Below are 19029 nucleotides of genomic sequence, written 5' to 3' on the forward strand. Positions count from 1 at the left end.
AGCTGCTGGTAAGAAATCTGGCAACCAAGCAGTCTGCTGTATCATGTGTAATATTATTTTAATTTTTTTGTACTATGTTAGTGTTTGATGTTTGGCTTTCTCAGCTCCTAGCTGGTCATTTTAAGCCTTTTATCTCATGCTGCTTTTATCCTAAATGGTTTAAAATTAGTAACCAGTAGAGGTTAACCATCAGTTCAAGGACACACTGCCACCTTTCACTAATTGGATGCTCTCTCTCACCACTAGGCCACCTTTCTGTCTGACTGTGTGCCTGTGTGTAAATTGTTTTAGAAGATTTTGTTGAAAATATATTTTCCCTAATTAAAAAGGTAAAAAGATCTATTTTTAAGGTACTTGCAGGTATGAGGCTGAAAATATTTGAAGTGTCAATATTTCTCAGATTTTAACTGACTGAATATTTTAGTTCAAGGTGAAAACGTGTAAAAGAACAAGAGAACTTTATATGGCAAACATTTAAATAACATGGGCACAAGCATGGGGATGTGTAAGGGCGTAAAAAATAATAGGACAGCTAAATGCTGACAGATTATAATCTAAATGAGACAGAATTATAATGAAGCAGGGATGGTAAACTACAGTTCTGTACAAAATGTGGACTACAGAGCAAAAGGGTAAACTAAATTTAATCTTCAAAAAAAAACAACCAAGTTTGGCATGAAACCTTAGTTCCTTTTGGATCTACCTTGTGCTTCTGTTAAAGGATCTTGTTAAAGATGGCTTTGGTCTCTATGGCTTGTTCGTAACAACTGTAGAGAGTCTGAATTTCTTTTTAGCTCAGCCATTCAAATTATTTTAAGGCTTGAAGTTATGCATAATTAACAGGATGGCCACTTTGATTGACAGGTGGGTTCCGTTACAGATGGCCCAGGCGTCATTCGGTCCACCTCAGGTCCACTGATGATCCACATATTTGCTGATTTCTAGATCAGAGGCAGGACTGCCAACCTGGCGGTAGCCAGAGCCGAAGATTTTGAACTTCGAAACAGCACATCAGAAGCCATCACACAAACACCATCCATTTTTTATACTGTCAGTGATCTAGACCCTGTGGTGTCTGTTATGGACTACTGTAGAAACCTGAAAAACATTGTAGACTCTGCTGAAAATAGAAAAAGCAGGTAGTAGATGTAAAAAGCTCATTTTCAGGTCACAAAACACAATGATTCTTATTTTCAGGTTATTACATAAAAATGAAAATGCATATTATATGCCATTTATGCTTTCAGCTACACCGGCCCCTCCAGGTTCTTGCTGTCTAATCTCTCATTAAGCACCCTCGCTGCCCAGAAGGTTTGTTGCCTAGCATCCTGCTGTATCAGACTACCAAAAGACAAACAAATATGCAAGAATTCCACCTCCGTAACATCAAGAATGTCTCCTGCACACCTAAATTGGTGTCACAGCATAATATGGAACATTATTTAAAAAGCACAACTTATTGAGGGACCTTTGAGTCCACAGTATTTCAATCAGCAGCCACGCAGGCTTGACTCGGACAGGCTACTACTTTGCTCCTTGGGATATCGATTTCTAAATAAATCAGAGAGACATTTATACACCCCTAAAAGCAGTAATGGTTGTACATGCATAATCATAATAAATTAACAACACTGAGTCATCCAAATTGGAGGATTTTCCTGTTTCCAGAGATATGATTGTGCAGTGACTGCTGAGGAGAAAAATAAATGAATGATGCAACATTAGCTAAGGCACTGCTGTTCCCTTTCCTGGTAGAGTTAACACGCTAAAATGTGGTGTTTATTTCTGACTGAAAGTGGGCATAGTGTACCTACAGTAGCAGTGTAAAGATGAGCCCTTACAGTCATCTTTTTTCGTGATGCATTGTCAGGTCCCAACCCAGTCATTTAGAAACACTTACCAAGGCTCTTATTGAAATACTGCCGCAAAGCTCCCATGCTGGCCCCAGGGGTCTACTGGGGGACACTATCCCAGCAAAGATATAATGGACCCTACAGCTAAACCACCCATTACCATACTGAAAGTGTGAAGATGCACAGTATATGTGCACATCAAAATACACATTTGCTACATGATAGAAGAAAGAGATACGTCACCATTTACAGCTTTAAGGCAATTTCGGTTTACAAGACTAGGAAGTAAAATAGTCGCATCACAGCTGTACTGTTGGCTGTTTACTGCCTAAGATCATTCAGTGTCACTGTAAAAGATGCAGCCCAAGTAGACAGCGAGATATTACTCTACTGGTCATCAAAATACCCCAAAGTCAGGTGAGTCATATATATATTTAGTTTTTTTTTTTAATTAGAGAAACAGAGACCTGACCAGGCTTTGAATCAGGCCGGCAGGTCTAAATTATGTTTGATCTAATCTGATTTGGTTATGAGTTCATAATGCTTTGAGATCAGAAAGTTATCAGCTCCTGATTATAGCCCATTGCAAAATTTCTTTGGTACTTTGCGTCTAATTATACAGTACATGAATTTCTTCTTGTTGCATTTCATGTAAAAGTCATCACAGGTCCGAGATTTAGGTCTGAAATACCTGAACTTCATGTGCATTAAAGTATTCTTGAGGGGAATACAACCCACTAACCTGACGAAAAGAGACCAGACCCAATCCGAGTAGTACTTTACATACAGGAGATAAGAATGTTTAGGTGCTGTTTAGTACTGCTGCAGTCGTCGTCTTACTGCAGTTCTGAGTACCAGTGTGCTTTGTATACTAGTCCTTTGAAGTTAGCTGGCTGATGGAAGGAAAGGAATATTTCATTCACTTCCTGCCTTCCAAATTTTCATATTTTCCCAGGCTGTACTTTGGTCGAAAGCTCTTGTGGGACACAAGTCTAACAAAGTGTCTATTCTTCTTCACCTCCCGCCATCATCCTGTTGTCCTGCTGCTACAATCAGCTGTCAATACAAAACCCACTTCAATCCATTCACCACACACACCTCACAACAAGACATACAGCACAGCATCATATCTGCAAGCTGCACTGAAGGTCCACAGCATATGACTGAATTACTAAGTCACTGAATATACATGTTGTGTGTCTGCACATAGCAGAGGATACAGGCAATAACTATCCCAACCCCAGAAGTGCTATATCAATGAATATAGAACAACCACAGAGAGCAGTGTGAAGTCCTTATAGCCTCCTTCATTCCTTCTGGGGATACAGCAGCTGAGCTAGTACAGAATATATATATATATATATATATATGATATGATATGATATGATATGATATGATAATGGAAGTGAACCAAGTGAGATAATGTAACAGGATGAGTGTACATGTGTGTGTGTTTCAATGCATCCATACAGCTCGGAGGAGGAGGAGGAGGAGGAGGAAGAGGAGGAGGGGGAGATGTTATCTTTTCTGTGCCTTCATATAGTTCAGATATAATCATCTGAGAAAGTGAAAGGCAGAGAGGAGGAAAGAGGAAGGGAGAGACATTAGAAAGGAAACGAGGGGAGGGAGATCAAGATAGTGGAAGAGAGGAAAGGGAGGGAGGAGGTGAAGATAAAGAGCAAGTGTGAAATTTAAAAAGCAAAAGAGAGCGGGAGGGAGAAAAAGCAAAGGAGGCTAAAAGGAAGGGTATGAAGGCAAGGGATGACTGTTACAGCTCAATTAATGCCGGGACATGAGATGGCCCTGCCACTGATAATGACAGAGCGTGTGCTAGAGAGAGAGGGAGGGAGAGAGAGGGGAGAGAGGCAATAGCAGTGATCTCGACAGGATGTTAGGAGGAAGCTGGAGGGGGGAGAAAGAGGAGGAGGAGGAGGAGGAGGAGAGGAAATAAGAGCAGATACTGTTAAATCTATTCATGATTCATTATTTCTCACTGCGGCTCAAAGCTCCCCTCCCTCCCTTGATGTCTCTCTCTCTCTCGACTGCCCTCCCCCTGTCTTTCCTTTTCCCTCCGTTGCTTTTCTTTTCTTGGCTCTAATTTTCATCTCCATCTCTTTTGCCCCCTGCCGCTGCCCCCCCCTTCATCTGTTCTCTGAGGTCTTTATCTGTCTCTTCTAAGGCTCCATCCTTCCTGTTTACCCTCTCTTCTTTCATCTGTTCAATTAATCCCTATCCCCTCTTTTCCTCTCATCCCCACTCTTACACGTTTTCCAACATTAGCTCTCCGTGCCGTCTCTCTTTTTCTTCTGTTTCTCCATCTCCCTTACTTTCTTAACTGCCTTTTCTCTAACCGAGCTCTCTCTTCCTCTTTTACAGTCTCATATCTTCAAAGTCCTAATTTTTCTAATTTATCTTCCTCTTACTTTTTTTAAACTACCCCACTCACTTTTCCATCCTCTCTCCCTTTGTAATACCCTCTACTCTACTACATCTCCTTCTGTGTTTTATCCTCATCCTCTCTCTTTTTATCAGTTTCCTTGTGCTAGTTCTTTTTTTTCTATCAATGTCTCTCGCTGATATCATTATTTCACACCATTCCCTTATTTTATATTCTATCAAACTCACTCTCTCCCTTCTTTCCTTCTTTTTATTCTACTTCTGTCACTTCTGTTTCCTTTCCTATCTGCGATACTGTAAGTTTTACTATCTGTCTCATATTTCTCTCCCACTGGCTCTTCCATCACCCCACCTCTTGTTTTTCTCTCTGAATCACCTTTTCCCCATATACAGTACACTTTTTTTATTCTCATAGCTCAAACATATACTTTTTTCTACCTCTCTCTCATCAACCTTGTTCACTGGTTCCTGACACCAGGCCTCTCCTTCATTTATTTCTCTCCTTTTTTTTACTCTCATTCGCCTGACGGTAGCTCTTTGGTCTCCTTCTGTCATCCCCACCTTCTACCCCTTCTCCCCCACTGCTCTCCTTGGCCTCCCTATGTCATCTTTCCCACCTACCCCCCCTTCTTCTCCTCCCCCTCATCCGTCCATCTCTCAGAGGTGCTGCCAGCGCCCCAGTCCATTTCTTCTTTTTGGCCACAAAAGTTGACAGTTCAGCCATCTCTCTCTTTTTTTTTCTGTTTTCTCCCAATGACTCTCCTTCTATCTCTCCTTATCTCTGTTCACTTCCCATGTCGACACTGTAGGATAATAGTTTCTCTTCTTGTAATTAAAGTATGACTTTCTCCGCATTTTTCTCAGCGGTTTATTGTGATGAAAATGTTCATTTCTAACTATCTAAAACTCATAATTCTAATTCAATTTTACAGAGATGATGCATTTAGGGGATGGCATGCAGCAAAGGGCCTCAGTAAATGTTGCGCACACTCCACCAGGTGAGCTACCACGGCACCCCTATAAAGTGGCATTTTATGTTAATTGTTAACAGCGAGGATACCTGACCTATTCACTGAGTAGCATTACTATTTCACACTACCTTGAAATACAGTAAAGGGAATGTATCTGTACTGTAGTTCAACTTCTTTCAGTATGAAATGGCAGATGGCTTGTAAACTTATACTTTCAAAGTAGTTTTCCGATACTCTGACCTTTTCTGGTTTAGTGTCAGGTTTATCTCTAGTCTCTCTCTCATTTTGTCAGTCTGTCTCTCTCCACCTCTTTCTGATTATTGCTCTGTCAATAGCAGTGTCTGCTGTGGGGGTGGTTTAGGAATTTATTTGATTTATTTATTTTTATTGTTCACATGTGTCTTTTTTTTTTTAAACAGCACAACAACTCCAACATAAAATCCTCCTGAGGTTTCCTGCTTTCGATTGTGGTTCAATGAATATGGATGTTTGAAGAATGCAGAATAAAACATGAAACGCAGAGGGGACGATTTCAAACAAAATCAGTTTCAAACACAAAATCTTAAGTTCAATTTGGAGCAATCTGGAGCTATGAGGGTCATTCTGACATGTTCCATGTCTTATTACCTTACAGCAAGATGCAACAAGCTATCATCTTTGCCCAGACATAATGGTTTGAATTCATCTTGAATCATGCAAAGTTCTCTGGTACACCTCATCTCACCTGTACCTACAGATGCTGCCTGAGTTATTACAATCAATCATTTTACTGATACAACCCATCATTTATTTATAATCTTAGACAGTTTATGTGAAACTGGGATCTGAGCTGATTTATACAGTAGCAATGAGATTCAAACCAGGTGATCTATAGTGTTGTATTGTGTTTGGACAGACTCTAGTGAAGTACAAATGCAGCTTCCAACCAACAGCAGCCTTTTAGAAGAAAAGGCACACTTGCAACATTTTACTACGTACTAGGAAAGAGAGGCTTGGTGTCATGTGTCATCTTCTATATATTTGTTCATGTTGCTCTGTTGCTGAAGACTTACAACAACTAGTTTCAGTGTTTTAACTCTATTGGTATTAAATAAAGCTAATGCAGATCAATTAAAATGTGCCCGATCAGCTTTTAAACTCTTCGTTGATCTTCCCTAACTTCAACTATTGGACATAACATCAGCCAGTAGTGGAGTCTGCAGTAAGTTTGTACACTGCACTACAATTATTTGGACAGAAACCCACTGTTTGATGTGTCTGTGCTATAATTACCTTGCTCGTGAAATGACACAATGATTATGAAGTTAAAGTGCAGAGGCTTTCATTTGAAGGCGTTTTCAGAGATTGTTTCAAACAATGAGCTGCTTTCTAAATGCATATGCTGGGCAAGCTGGGAACACACTGTAAAATGTGAAGAAGGAAAAAAAAAATCCCCTCTTGTCTTCCATGACAGTGTGCCTAGTCCACCGCATAGAGCGAGTTAGCATGACAGATAGACAGATTAAGAGAGAGAGGGAGACACAGGCAGTCCCCTTAAAGGAAGATGCCATTCAGCTGGATAATGATTCTGTCTATCTGCATGGAGGTCTGTCAACACAGAGAAAAAGATATCATGTCTGCTACCTGTCTGTCTGTCTGTCTGCCTTTTTGTCTGCCTGTCTGTCTGTCTGCAATTTGACTGGCTCCCTTTCCTGCAGTGTGACCCAGACAGCAAATTAGCAGCAAGTGTAGGGACTGACAAGCAGTCACCGGCTCCAGAGAGCACACGCTGCTCATCAGACACATGACTTCGCTCAAGAATACCCGATCCCGGTGAGGATAAATGGAAATGATACACAATTTAGACTGGCCTTCTTTTATCTCTGTCTACCTAGTATTTGGTCTTTACATCGTTTAGAAGAACCTGTGGGTGATTTCATACACCAGTCCTCACTAACCCATACTGTAGATAAAAACTAAATCTTGTCGACATCTAGTGTCAGTTAACCTCAGGCTGTCACCACCAGTTCTGTAAAACATACATTTACCATCGCTATGGTTACCGACTGTAGCAGACATTTTAATGGCATTATTATTCCCTAATTCTCACTTTAGTAATTTTTTGTTTTCTTATCTACAGCAGCCATCACTTGTTTTGCTAGAGAATAACCGAGGAAGAGACTATCCACAATCAAATATTTAGTCAATGGGAATATCATAATTGTGTAGGAAATATACTTCGCTGTTTATTTTTGTTACTCGTGGTTTCATGCAGCAGTACTTGCATTTATAATACATAAGGAGGCAAAGAGAGATAAAATGTTGTGCAGTGACCCTTATTAAAACTAATAAAATCAGCCTCAGTGTTAAAACCACTTGTTGCTCCTGCTGATTCATTAATAATCACCCAAATAAAAGAAGAGAAAATAAGTGCTTCTTTAACAAAAATCGTTATTAATTCCATTGCCCTGTTTCTGGTCCTTCTTTTTCACTGAAGCGAGTCACCACTTTTTTCTCCGCTCATCATCTTTACACAGCAATTTAAGCTGGAACAGATCCTGTTTTATGCTGCCAATACAGTACACACTGAGTGACCAGAAAAATAAAAATGTGTGCAAAGACCACATGCTGCGGTAAATTTTGTAGCTAGACTTTATAGTGGTCTTGTACATTTAATGAAAGGTATTTCTAATCATTTGTCCACCTTATTACCATATATGTACGTCACTTAGTGTAAATAGAAAATAGAGAAAAAGAACAGGGATGAAAAGATATAGTACAAACCCACCCACATAAAGCTACACATGTAAAATAACACATTCATCTCCTCCTGCCTACACAATACACGCAACACTGGAAGCACTGAGTAGAAAAATTCTGATCACAGTCTTTCTTACCTGTTTGTGCATCTCAATGTTGAGACCGTAGGACATTTCATAGTACTGTGGAGACAAGCACAAATGACACAGCCTGGTTAGCACTTTATACACAACACACATGAATGTTCAGTCTTACACAATATCTCCCATTGAACATCTGTTGCGCAGTGTAGCTGCGTATGCTGCTGTTTGTCAGTGTGGGTTTAATGAAAGCAAGACAAGAGAGAGCGAAAAGATGGAAATAGTATGTGTGTGTGTAGCACAACAAGTGTGTGTGTGTGTGTCTGTGTGTAAATAATGAGGTATTTATGCCTCTGTGCAAGTTGTGTGCGTATGTTTGTGTGCGAAGGGGTTAGACAGTTTGATTATTTGTGTCTGTGCACAGCTGCCAAATGAGCATGACTGTGTGTGTGTGTGTGTGTGTGTGTGTGTGTGTGTGTGTGTGTGTGTGTGTGTGTGTGAGAAGGCCTATGTATGTAAGGTATACAGAACAATGAAATTTTGAGAATTCTCTGTGCAGTTTGTGTTTGTATCTGAATGTGTGTGTCCGTTCAATCTGGGTTTCTATAGTGTGAGTTAACACCTGAATAGCGCAGGTATCAACCAATGACAGTATAAAGAATGGACAGAGCCTGAGTGACGTCACCCATAGGTTTCCAAAGCGCTGTTTTAACAACTAAAATATGCGACACTGGTCGCCGCCCTGTTGGATGTCCTGCTTCTTCTGCCTCCCAGTCAATCTAAATATCGGTGAAGACATGGATCATCGGCGGACCTGAGGTGGGCCGAATAACATCTGGGGGCTCTAATAAACCATCTGTAACAGCACTTACCTGTCAATCAAAGTGGCGATGCTGTTAATTGTGCATAACTTTAAGCCTTAATATCATTTAAACAGGTGAGTAAAAAAAAAAGTTTATTTCTGCTGTTTAATATGGGCGCTTATGGAGGTTGACTCACTTCTGCAGCCTATCTCAAGTGGTCACTCGAGGAATTATTAGTTTTTAGCACTTCCGCATTGGCTTCATTTCCCAACACCGGAGGTTGCCTCTTGGTATTAACATGTGTTTTGTACTTGTATTATCATTATTATGCAAGGAAAAACATGTTAATGAAAGACATAAATGCATGGAGAACACAACGCAATCAAACGCTATTGAATAAAAGCAGTGAAAACCTGCTTTCAAGCCTGGTCTTTAATCTAAAATAAAAGTTCACAGGTCCAGCTTCCCAAATGAGAATATTATTCTTCTATGGAGGTTACAATGAATATCTTCTGAACTGTATAATCATTAGTTACAGCCCTAATCTAAATAACGTATACAGATCATAAGATCAATAACACAACATATCTATGCCAAGCACGTCATGCTCCTATCTGAATGTCTGAATGTCTGAATGTGTGTGTGTGTGTGTGTGTGTGTGTGTGTTTGTTTCATGTGTCAAACATACCTGTGTGTATGTGTGCGCGCACGTGCTAAAAACCGTGTACTACCTAGTCTGCATGTGTGTGTGTGAGTGCTTGCTAAATGTGTTCTCTCTCCTCTGCGTGTGTGTGTGTACATCAGTAATGTGCTGTAATGGTGTTGGTGCCGAGCGGCATACAGACAGCGAGGATCCGTCATGGTGACAAAGGCAGCCTCTGCCGCCAGATGAGCAACACTCTGACTGATGAGAGCGAGACACTACTCTCTCTTTCTCTCTCTTCCTCTCTGTATTCTCTTGCTCATTTTCGCTCTACTGCTCTCTTCTCTCTCTCCATTTATTCCCCACCTCATTCAGTCCCTCCCTCTCACTCCTATCTCTATCTTTCAGAGGCTGTCAGTCCGTCTTTTCTATCACCCCTCCTTTTCTGTCTAGTTATTCCCCTCCTCCTTTTTCTAGCTGTCAGATGTTCTTTCGCTCTCCATTTCAGTCCATCTCTCTATTTCCTGTCTCATTTTACTCACTTGCTATCTTTGTCTGTCTGTCTCTACCTGTGTATGTGCCTCTCAAAATTCGAATGGGCTTTATTGGCATGAACATCATTAGGTGCAGCACAGCCAGATAACAAGATTTACATTTAGTGTAATAATTCAGAATTAAAAACTATAAAAACAAATGGCTTCCACACAGCTACACTACAATATATACCATAATAACACTAAAAAACATTCAAATATATAATGATCAATATATGATGAGAAGTTGTTTTGCAGTTGAAAAGAGGTAACCTACAAAAGGTAAATATCTGATTTTGAAAGAGTTCAGTACAATTTTCACTGCTTCTCCCTGAGGTGGTGACATACTTTGACATATTTTGCTGCTTCAGTGGCAATGTCAGCCGCCCCCCTCCCCATCAAGTATATATTACATTTGGGTCTGAGAGAGTGTGTTGAATTCTCAGTTTTGTTTGGGTAAACTTGCTTTACACATAAAAACTGTGATTGGTGCATTCCTACTATTTACTCAGGACTAATACTAATGGTTGTGTGAATTAATACTCGTTTGTCAACAATGGCAGATTGTAGAGTGACATCGTTAATATATATGAAAGGTGATCTGACCCGAAATCGCAACGAAATCAACACCATAGGTTTCCATGCTTTAATGCTTATTTATATCCATATCTCTCTACATAATGATATGTCAGTATTTATGCCTAAACACTTTAAACCAACATTCTAGATCTAGTGAAAACACACTTACTAAACACTGACGGGTTTGTCTTATTTCAGTTTAAGGTTCTAGACTGGTAGACTGGTAGACACCAGATGAGCAAACTTATAAGTAGAAATACTGAAAAAAGAGATTTATTCACAATATGTTCCCTTTGACACGGTTTTGTTTGTCAGATAGAGGCTTCAGATCAATCTATCCTCTCTTTGGTCACCTTCCTCCTCCTGTGCATTCTCTCACACAAACACCTTTTCTGTTTTTCCTGCCAATTATCCTTTTCCATCTTTCTTTTTTACCTTCTTTCAACCTCTACTCTCCTTCTTACTCTTTGTCTCCCCTTGTTTCTATCTACCTCTATCTAGCATATTTTTTGTCTCTGTCCTTTACACTCTGTCTCTTTTCTACTTGCTCATTCTTTCTCCTCTAACTCATTTCTATCAATCATATTTCTCCTTTATGTTCTCTCTATAGCTCATGCTTTCTCTCTCTATTGCCATTTTCTGCTTGGTTCGCTCGCTTTGTATATTTGTTCTCTCTCGTCCTTGTTGAGTAGTATATCTATATTTTCTTCTTTCTCTCCCTGTGTCGAGCTCACCTCAGCTGTGTGTTTCACTCTTCATTCACTCTTTTTTAATTCTCTCAAGGACAGGCCGACGTGTTTTCATGCTCACAAAAACATATGCAATCAATGCACGGAATTTCTTTCACATGTTATAACGCATGCATACTTCACACAAGTATGTATACACGCGAAATCACACACATACTTTAACACACACACAAATATACTTCAGTTAGCTCTTTGTGTTTCCATGTCTGCTTCTCTTCCAGCCCTCTCAACATCAAAGATATCTGACATCTCTCTTTGTTCTCCCTCGCTCTCCCTCCATCTCTCATCAGCCTCTCTCGTCACCTCTCCATCATTACACCTCACCTCAGCCCTCCCCATCTTTTCAACTCAACTCAATTCCTGTCTTTCTCTCCTTATTAATTCTCCCTCCATCTCTCCCATCAGCCTCTCCACCTCTCCGTCATTACTTTCCATTTCACTTTTTTCCACTCGCTCCTCTTTCATTCTCTCCTCTCTAACGTCCACTTTTAATTTAGTATCTCACTTTTCCCCACTACACTAACAGCTGAGTACAACAACCAGGGCCCTAGTATTTGAATACAACCTTGCAAGCAAAAAAACATAACTCACTTTAGCGGTTGGCCTCAGCGAGAGCTCTCAACTCTGGACTAAAATGAAGCAGCTGACTATAGAGTCATTTTCAGATATGACCTCCAGACAATGTCCAGAGAATCAGGTGCAGACATTGCCTTTTCACACATAGCGCACAACAGGAGATTGTTCATGTCAGACGTGTTCTCACATGTTGGAAATACGCCATTTTGTTTAAGCGAGGGGCTGTGTCTGAAAAGAATGTATAGGATAGAGGAGGAATCATTACGGATGTTTTGCGTTGATACAATTTGGACGTATCAACAAAAGAGTGGAAAGATATATACGGGCGAGCAGAAAAGAGCAAAGAGTAGGCAACAGCTACACACCGTGCAACGTCATCAACATGCCCACTTGCTCGCTGTGAATTCTCCAGACAATGACCTGCTCTATTCGCACATGGGCTTCCAAAGACTTTGTACGAGGGAGCTGGAAGGGTAAAGTCTGTTTAATGTCTGGTCCAACTCATTTAGACATTTGCATTCTCTTATAAAGCTCCTCCGGGCAATCTAAATCTAGATAAATTCAGAGTTGCTGTGCATGTGTGAACGGGCTTATGTAAATAGCACAGCATCATGCAAAGGAATGCAATGAAGGTATGGTGGGAAACATTGCTCTGTGGTGACAATAAAAGTTCAGGGGCTTTGATGCTTCCACTTTGCAGAATCAGTAGACTCAAAAAAAAACTTCTGTCAAGTTTCACTGAAATTAATTAAAAATGTGATTCATGTCAATGCATTCCATGTTTTTTAAGTGTATTTTTCTTCAGCTCTCTGTCTCTCTTCTTGAAAACCCAAGGCAAAAGAAAAAAGCTACAATCAGTGGTACTATTGAAGATATTACACAGATATCTTTTGCACAGTGTGTCCAGCTGACAGTGGTGGAATCTGAGTATACATGTAATTACTTTGGTGCTTGATACTTCAGGTAAATTTTGTTTAACAATACTTTTTCCACCATGCATAAACTCAGATAAATTATTACATTTTCATGTTTGGGGCAATACAATCTCAGAACAGATTGGCTACTGTCTGATGACCATGTAGACTAAATGATTCTTGCTTCTGGTGTAGCCAGCTCATATCTGGAAAACAGATCATGAAAAACCTCCTTTGCAATCAAATTAGCAACTTATTACACAAGAATAATGAGCAAGACACATTTCTTCTCGATCTCGATACACATACAGCTACATATGAACGCAAATAATTAAAAAAAGACTAATGAAAAGCTAAATCATTGTCAGACGATAGTCAATGGCTTGTAAGACTGTATTTCGGCCAATTCGAACCAGCTCAAACATGACCTCTCAATACTACTCAGAATACAAATAGAATCTAAAATGCCTCTTGGTGCCAAGATTTTGGTCCCTTGCCTGCAGATTTGGCATTCATATCAGATCTGTTTGTAGAGATTATGACCATATTCAAGTGAAAGCCAAACTTTGCAAGTCCTTCTCCAAGTAGCAGGAGGTCATTCACTGTGTTATGTACTAATGCCCCTCATTGTACATCCACTAGAGAGCCGAAGCACTATCACTGATTAATATTAAAATGTGATTTTGAGTTTATTTATCCCTGCAGGTTCATTTCCTCTTTGTCCGCTTCCTTTCATTGAGGTCAGATAGAGAACAGTGTCACTTTTAGGACAGCTTGAAACACTTGAGAAGGCCATTCATTCTGCCAGGACTTAAACCTGAGACATTCAGTCTAAAGACAACAAAGCAGTGTATCTCAGGCAGAAAGGAGTGTTACAATTTCAAGCCTTCAAACAGCAACAGGTGACAAGGAACTAAGAGCTGAATGGGTAATCTGAGTCAGTTGCAATACTGATCAGCTCCCGTATTAGAAAAGTTGCTCCAGTTGTAAATTTGAACTTTCAACCATACAACCAATTCAGCATACACTTCATTGGTCTAGACAAGGTTTCCTTTGAAGGGGCAGAAAGGAGAAGCCTAAATGACTGAAATGTGGAAGCAGTTGTCCTGTGGGTGTAGACTAGACAGCAGTGACTTATGAACAACTGACTACTAATCACATTTGGGCTTCACAAGCATGTTCAAAGATAGACCTCATATAAAAAATGTAACTCTGTAATATTGTACAAAGTGTACCCATATACCAGGTACTCCAGATGTGCTATAACTGTGGTCGAGCCTGAAGCAATATAACCGCACTGTGCGCAGTTGAAACTGCAGTGGTACAGTCTATGTTTTAGCGTTTGTAGTCAGTTTTTTTAAAGGTTCATCCTCTCCACGCACACGCACGCACACACACACACACACACACCACCTCCAATTACACCTCCCGATGCCCACCGTTGTGCCTTATATAATCCCTCTGTTGTGTCACTGCGCTCTCATTCAGCACTTTGTCTAAGATTTCATCTACGTGGGTTGTGTGTATGTGTGTAGCAAACTGCAAGGCGTTTGTGGTGGATGTGTGGGTGGATGGATGTGTGTGTGGATGCATGTGTAGTTGTGTGCGTGGTTGTGTGTGTGTCTTAAGCCAGGCAGCAGGGCATTTAGCCAACTGGCTGATGTCGCTTACCAAGAACACCCAGCGTTGCCCACCCAGAGAGCAGGAAAGAAGAATAGGGGGTGTGTGTGTGACTGCGTATTTATATTTGACTCAGTTTCTCAACTAAAATGTGAATATGCATGTACATATGAACATTATACGTGACAGTAACTAATACCATCAGCATCATATATCTCCAAAATAATCTACAGTGGCTGTAGATTAGAATGAATCCATATGCGGCTATACTGTAGCCTATACGACATTTGTTGAGTGCAGCATACTATCATACTGCAGACTTTGTTGTGATTGTTGGCCATAACCGCATCAAGTTGAAAATGTCATTGTCTATCCACTACACAAAATATTAACGCTGTAATCAAAAATAAAGCTCCATAACTTTTTAAAGGTCTTGTCCTTAAAACACAAGAAACAAACTCTTATACGCAACTCCATCGGCAAGAAAAGCTTACATGTAATTGAGGGAAATAAAATCTAAATAGTTTTCCAGTATAAACTTAAAAACTGTCTAGAATATAACAAAACACATAGCGAGATGTGCGGCAGAGTCTCCATCTCACTCACTGTCATTATCATCGCTTCATGTTCTGCCTGCTTTTTGGCTCGATATGTCAGCAGGCGGGTTACTTTAGATAAATGATGTTGCGGTGTAATTCTTGTTTATCTGATCACACTGCAACGTTCCACTCTTCTGAACGTCGTATCTAACTATCTTCCACTAATAACATACCCACTGCACTGTCATCATCTGGGCAAGACTGACAAAAAGCATTCGTGCTGCATTTCTCTCAATGAGCTGCTCTCTCTCCCTCTCTTTCTGTTTCTTTCTTCCTCTTGTGTTTTCCCTCTCTTCCATTCTTCGGGGAGTGTTTGCTCTTTCGTTACCCCCTCCCTCCCTCCACCCCCATGGTGTTGAGATGGTGTCAGACGATGGTGCCAGACTCTCTCTCCTATGCATTCTGTGAAGAACGCTGGCAGACTTTAAAAATGAGCTTTAGGAAGTGGGTCTAATCCAAGGTGATTTATCTAAATGGGACATACCTGTGTGTGCGTGTGTGAGTGTGTGTGTGCAAATCTACGCTCATGCATGCGTGGCGTTACAGCATGTTTGTATTCATGCAGTGTGTGTGTGCTGCTTACGTGTGTAAAAGCAGCTTGTGTTTACTCCTGCATGTATTATTAGTGAGTGCGTGTGTGTGCGTGGGTGTGGATGTGTGTAAAAACCTTAACAAAAGCATTGTTCATCTGTGTCTCTCGGGTGAGCTTGTCTCTTTCATCTGCCCGCCCACACACACACACACACACACACACACACACACACACACACACACACACACTCAGACACACACGTACCACAATGTTAAAACATTTATTAGCATGCTGCGCTAACCCACATCAGAGGTTAGGTTAGCAGGCACTGACTTATCCATTGTGTCCTGTCAGCGGGTGACGACTAAATCAGTCATGACAGACATTCAGACACACTGCAGCTTCTCTTGCAACCAGTTTCATCAGTGGGAGAGCCAGAGCCAGAGCAACAACTGGATAGCACTGACCTTGAATTTGAGTTTATAATCTATAAAGACATGTTTACAGTATGTACCACAAGGGAGACCCAGTCCATCTTTATAAATGTGGACGTCCTGTTTGCCTCTCTGTTCCAGACAGTTCAGACAGGTTTAAGACTCTTAAAACAGACTCAATCCTTCCTTACATCTGGCCCTGCTTAAATCCCCTAGCCAACTCCCACTATTGGATGGCAGAGCAACGTTTGGCTCAGAGAGGAGCAATCCCTATTCAGATTCTGCCCTCTTCTTTCCTACTATCTTATATCAGTCTCATTTCTCCTTTTCTTTCTGCCATTCTTGGCTTTTCGCTTCATCTTCTCCGTCTATTCAAACCCTCCTTCCATCTCCTTTGCTCTACCATACTCCACACAAAAATGTGCCTCCTTTTTGTCTTTGATGTGTTTCTTCTGCCTTTCTTTTCTCCCTCTCTTTGCCAGTGTCCTTGCTCATTTTTTTAAAAACTTTTTTCTGCACTCACTGCCAATGCCCTTGTGCCCCCTCTCTCTCTCATATTTCTCTTTCATCTGTCTCTTTCGCTCAACCTTTTTCTCTCTATCTCACTGTCCCAATCTCTCTCTTCACTTCCCTTATTACTTCTATTCTCTCCCTTCATATTTTTCTCTCTCCTTCCCTTTCACTGACCCCCTCCCTCCTCCTCCCTTTCCCCTTTCTCAAGCAGTCTGTGACTGTAATGTTGCTGAAGAGAACACAGTGTGTCAGCCTGAATCAGACAGATGAGCTGGGAGCAGAGTAAGAGGCTGAGAGCACCGCATTAATCCACACACACACACACACACACATACACACACACACACACACACGCACGCACACACACACACACAGACAGACACTTCATCTCTGCCTGAGGGGCTGTACTGAATGGATGACACACACTGGTACACACACACACCACAAACACATATATGTTCACAATGTTCCAACAAATGACCGCATGGCAGGCATGAGACAAACCACTGAGGCCATGATACAACCTGAACACAGACTTTAAAATAAAATATGAAGACTAAATAAAAAACACACATGACTTGACAGCATTTTTATGGAATCTATGATGTAAGATCAAAATCAAAGTAATATAATGTGGATAAAGGCACTAAACAAACATGGTTAGTTTACTTTGACATACTGTTCCTTATGAAAATGTTTAAACAAGAGAAATTAAAGGAATTGTTTTATAATATTCAGTCATAATAATCATTTACATGTATATGTTGTTCATAAACTATTCCTAGTAAACAAAACTAATTAAGACAGTTATCATGAAGGGACAGCAGGAGCAGCATTAGTGGTAGCTGAAGTTAGCCTCTCTCTTAGTCTTTACATTTTTATAACAGTGAACTGACCTGCAGGTACTTATTATGCATGTTGGAAATTTGACGTTTGCACAACTTTTGCAATAAGAGTAAGCGAGCATTATACTGTGGCATGACTGTCCACTAAGGAAACAAAATAGCACAGACACAAATCTCAGATTTGTTCACAGATGCTAAATTAGAGGCTGACCTGTAATTGATAACGGAACTAACAAAAAAATCTAAATGTGAGCTATTTAATTTTTTGAGCTAATATCCAGCTGAGATATTATGATGGGAATAGTGATTGTAGTCAACAATAGTGGTTTGACTATAGGAGCAACTGTGCCAGTCAGAGTCTGACAAAGATAATATTTTAGTTATCAGTCAACAAAGTTATGAACCCTACAAAGAACCCATGCCTTTCAGTACACAGTCCATTAACAATCACTGACAGTCAGGTATTTTAAAAGATACTAGCAGACAACAAGAACCACAAAACACACAAGAATCAAGTCAATATGAAGTCAGTTCTCAATGCAAAAACCCACAGTTCAACTAACAATCAATGACTTATATCAATAAAAATTTTTGGATTCCAAGAAAGCAAGCAAAAATACTTAGAGACTCAATACCACTGTTACCAACTCCGGAGGTTTACCTCCTTTAGACTGGCCAGTGCCCTACTGTTATCTCCAGGGACTAGGCAGCCCGGGAGCCTGACGTTTTGGTGGTGGCTTCACAGAGTAATTAAGTTAGAGGATGAAGGTGGAGAATAATCCAATTCTGTAGAATGGGCGAACTACGAATTACAGACTTTTTGGCTAGTTGCCAGGGGTTCCTAAACTAATCGACCGTCAGTCTCAGGACGGACTGGGGCTCTTCCACTGGTGAGTAGATGTGCCCTTTCTGAACCGGTGGAGGTTGCGTAGCGATCGATCACTATAAAAGCAAATTGTCTCCAATGATGAAGAATCGATCGACCCCCATTTTGCATGATACAATTTATTCAAATTATCAGACTACTAACATGTGGCTGCAGATTTATTGCAGTTGTTACGCTACTGTAAGACATCCAATTTATTTATTTTTCTCAGTGTTTGACAGTAGTGTGAATTTCAGTCTTAGTGTCCAACATCTCTCTGCTCAACAACACACATACTTACCAGAAATAAAAATATGGTTGTATGCAATTTTAATATCAAATGTTGTCATTATTTTGTATCATGAAATTTAAAAGGAACAATATTTTTCCTTCTTGCCAGTAGCATGGCTGTTCATTAACACCAGACCCCTGCAGCGCCATTGTACCTCACTTAAATACATACACACAGTGATGAAGAGGCCACCTAATGTGATTCCCAACTGTGAGCTGTCACCCTCCAGTAGACATGTCTTTTTTTATACTTTATATTAAAGAGTCTGGGCTGTCCACTCTCAGATAAGAGTTTGTCTTGTGTTTGACAGTAGGAATGAAAGGAAGGCTGCAGAACAGTCAAAAGTGAAGACATTAAATTCTGGAAAGAAATGAAATGAAAAAAACAGAGCAGCAACTGAACCACAACATACAGTATATTTGATTGTAAACCTTCAGTCCATCATCAAGGTTTTTCCACTTTTGGCCAGCAAATGTGAAGCAGTCACACTAC

General features: G+C 40.4%; 1 protein-coding gene across 2 annotated transcripts in view; it reads right to left on the minus strand.

Moving 5' to 3' along the window:
- Positions 1 to 19029, minus strand: part of tle2b (TLE family member 2, transcriptional corepressor b) — a 73061-nt gene that overhangs the window by 35870 nt on the left and 18162 nt on the right. For both annotated transcript variants that reach the window (XM_019274356.2, XM_019274355.2), the window contains exon 4: positions 8098 to 8142. In XM_019274356.2, coding sequence (XP_019129901.2) covers positions 8098 to 8142 — 45 coding nt within the window. The remainder of the gene's footprint in view (positions 1 to 8097; positions 8143 to 19029) is intronic.

Source organism: Larimichthys crocea, chromosome XVII (genome assembly GCF_000972845.2).
Source record: "Larimichthys crocea isolate SSNF chromosome XVII, L_crocea_2.0, whole genome shotgun sequence".
NCBI lineage: Eukaryota > Metazoa > Chordata > Actinopteri > Sciaenidae > Larimichthys > Larimichthys crocea.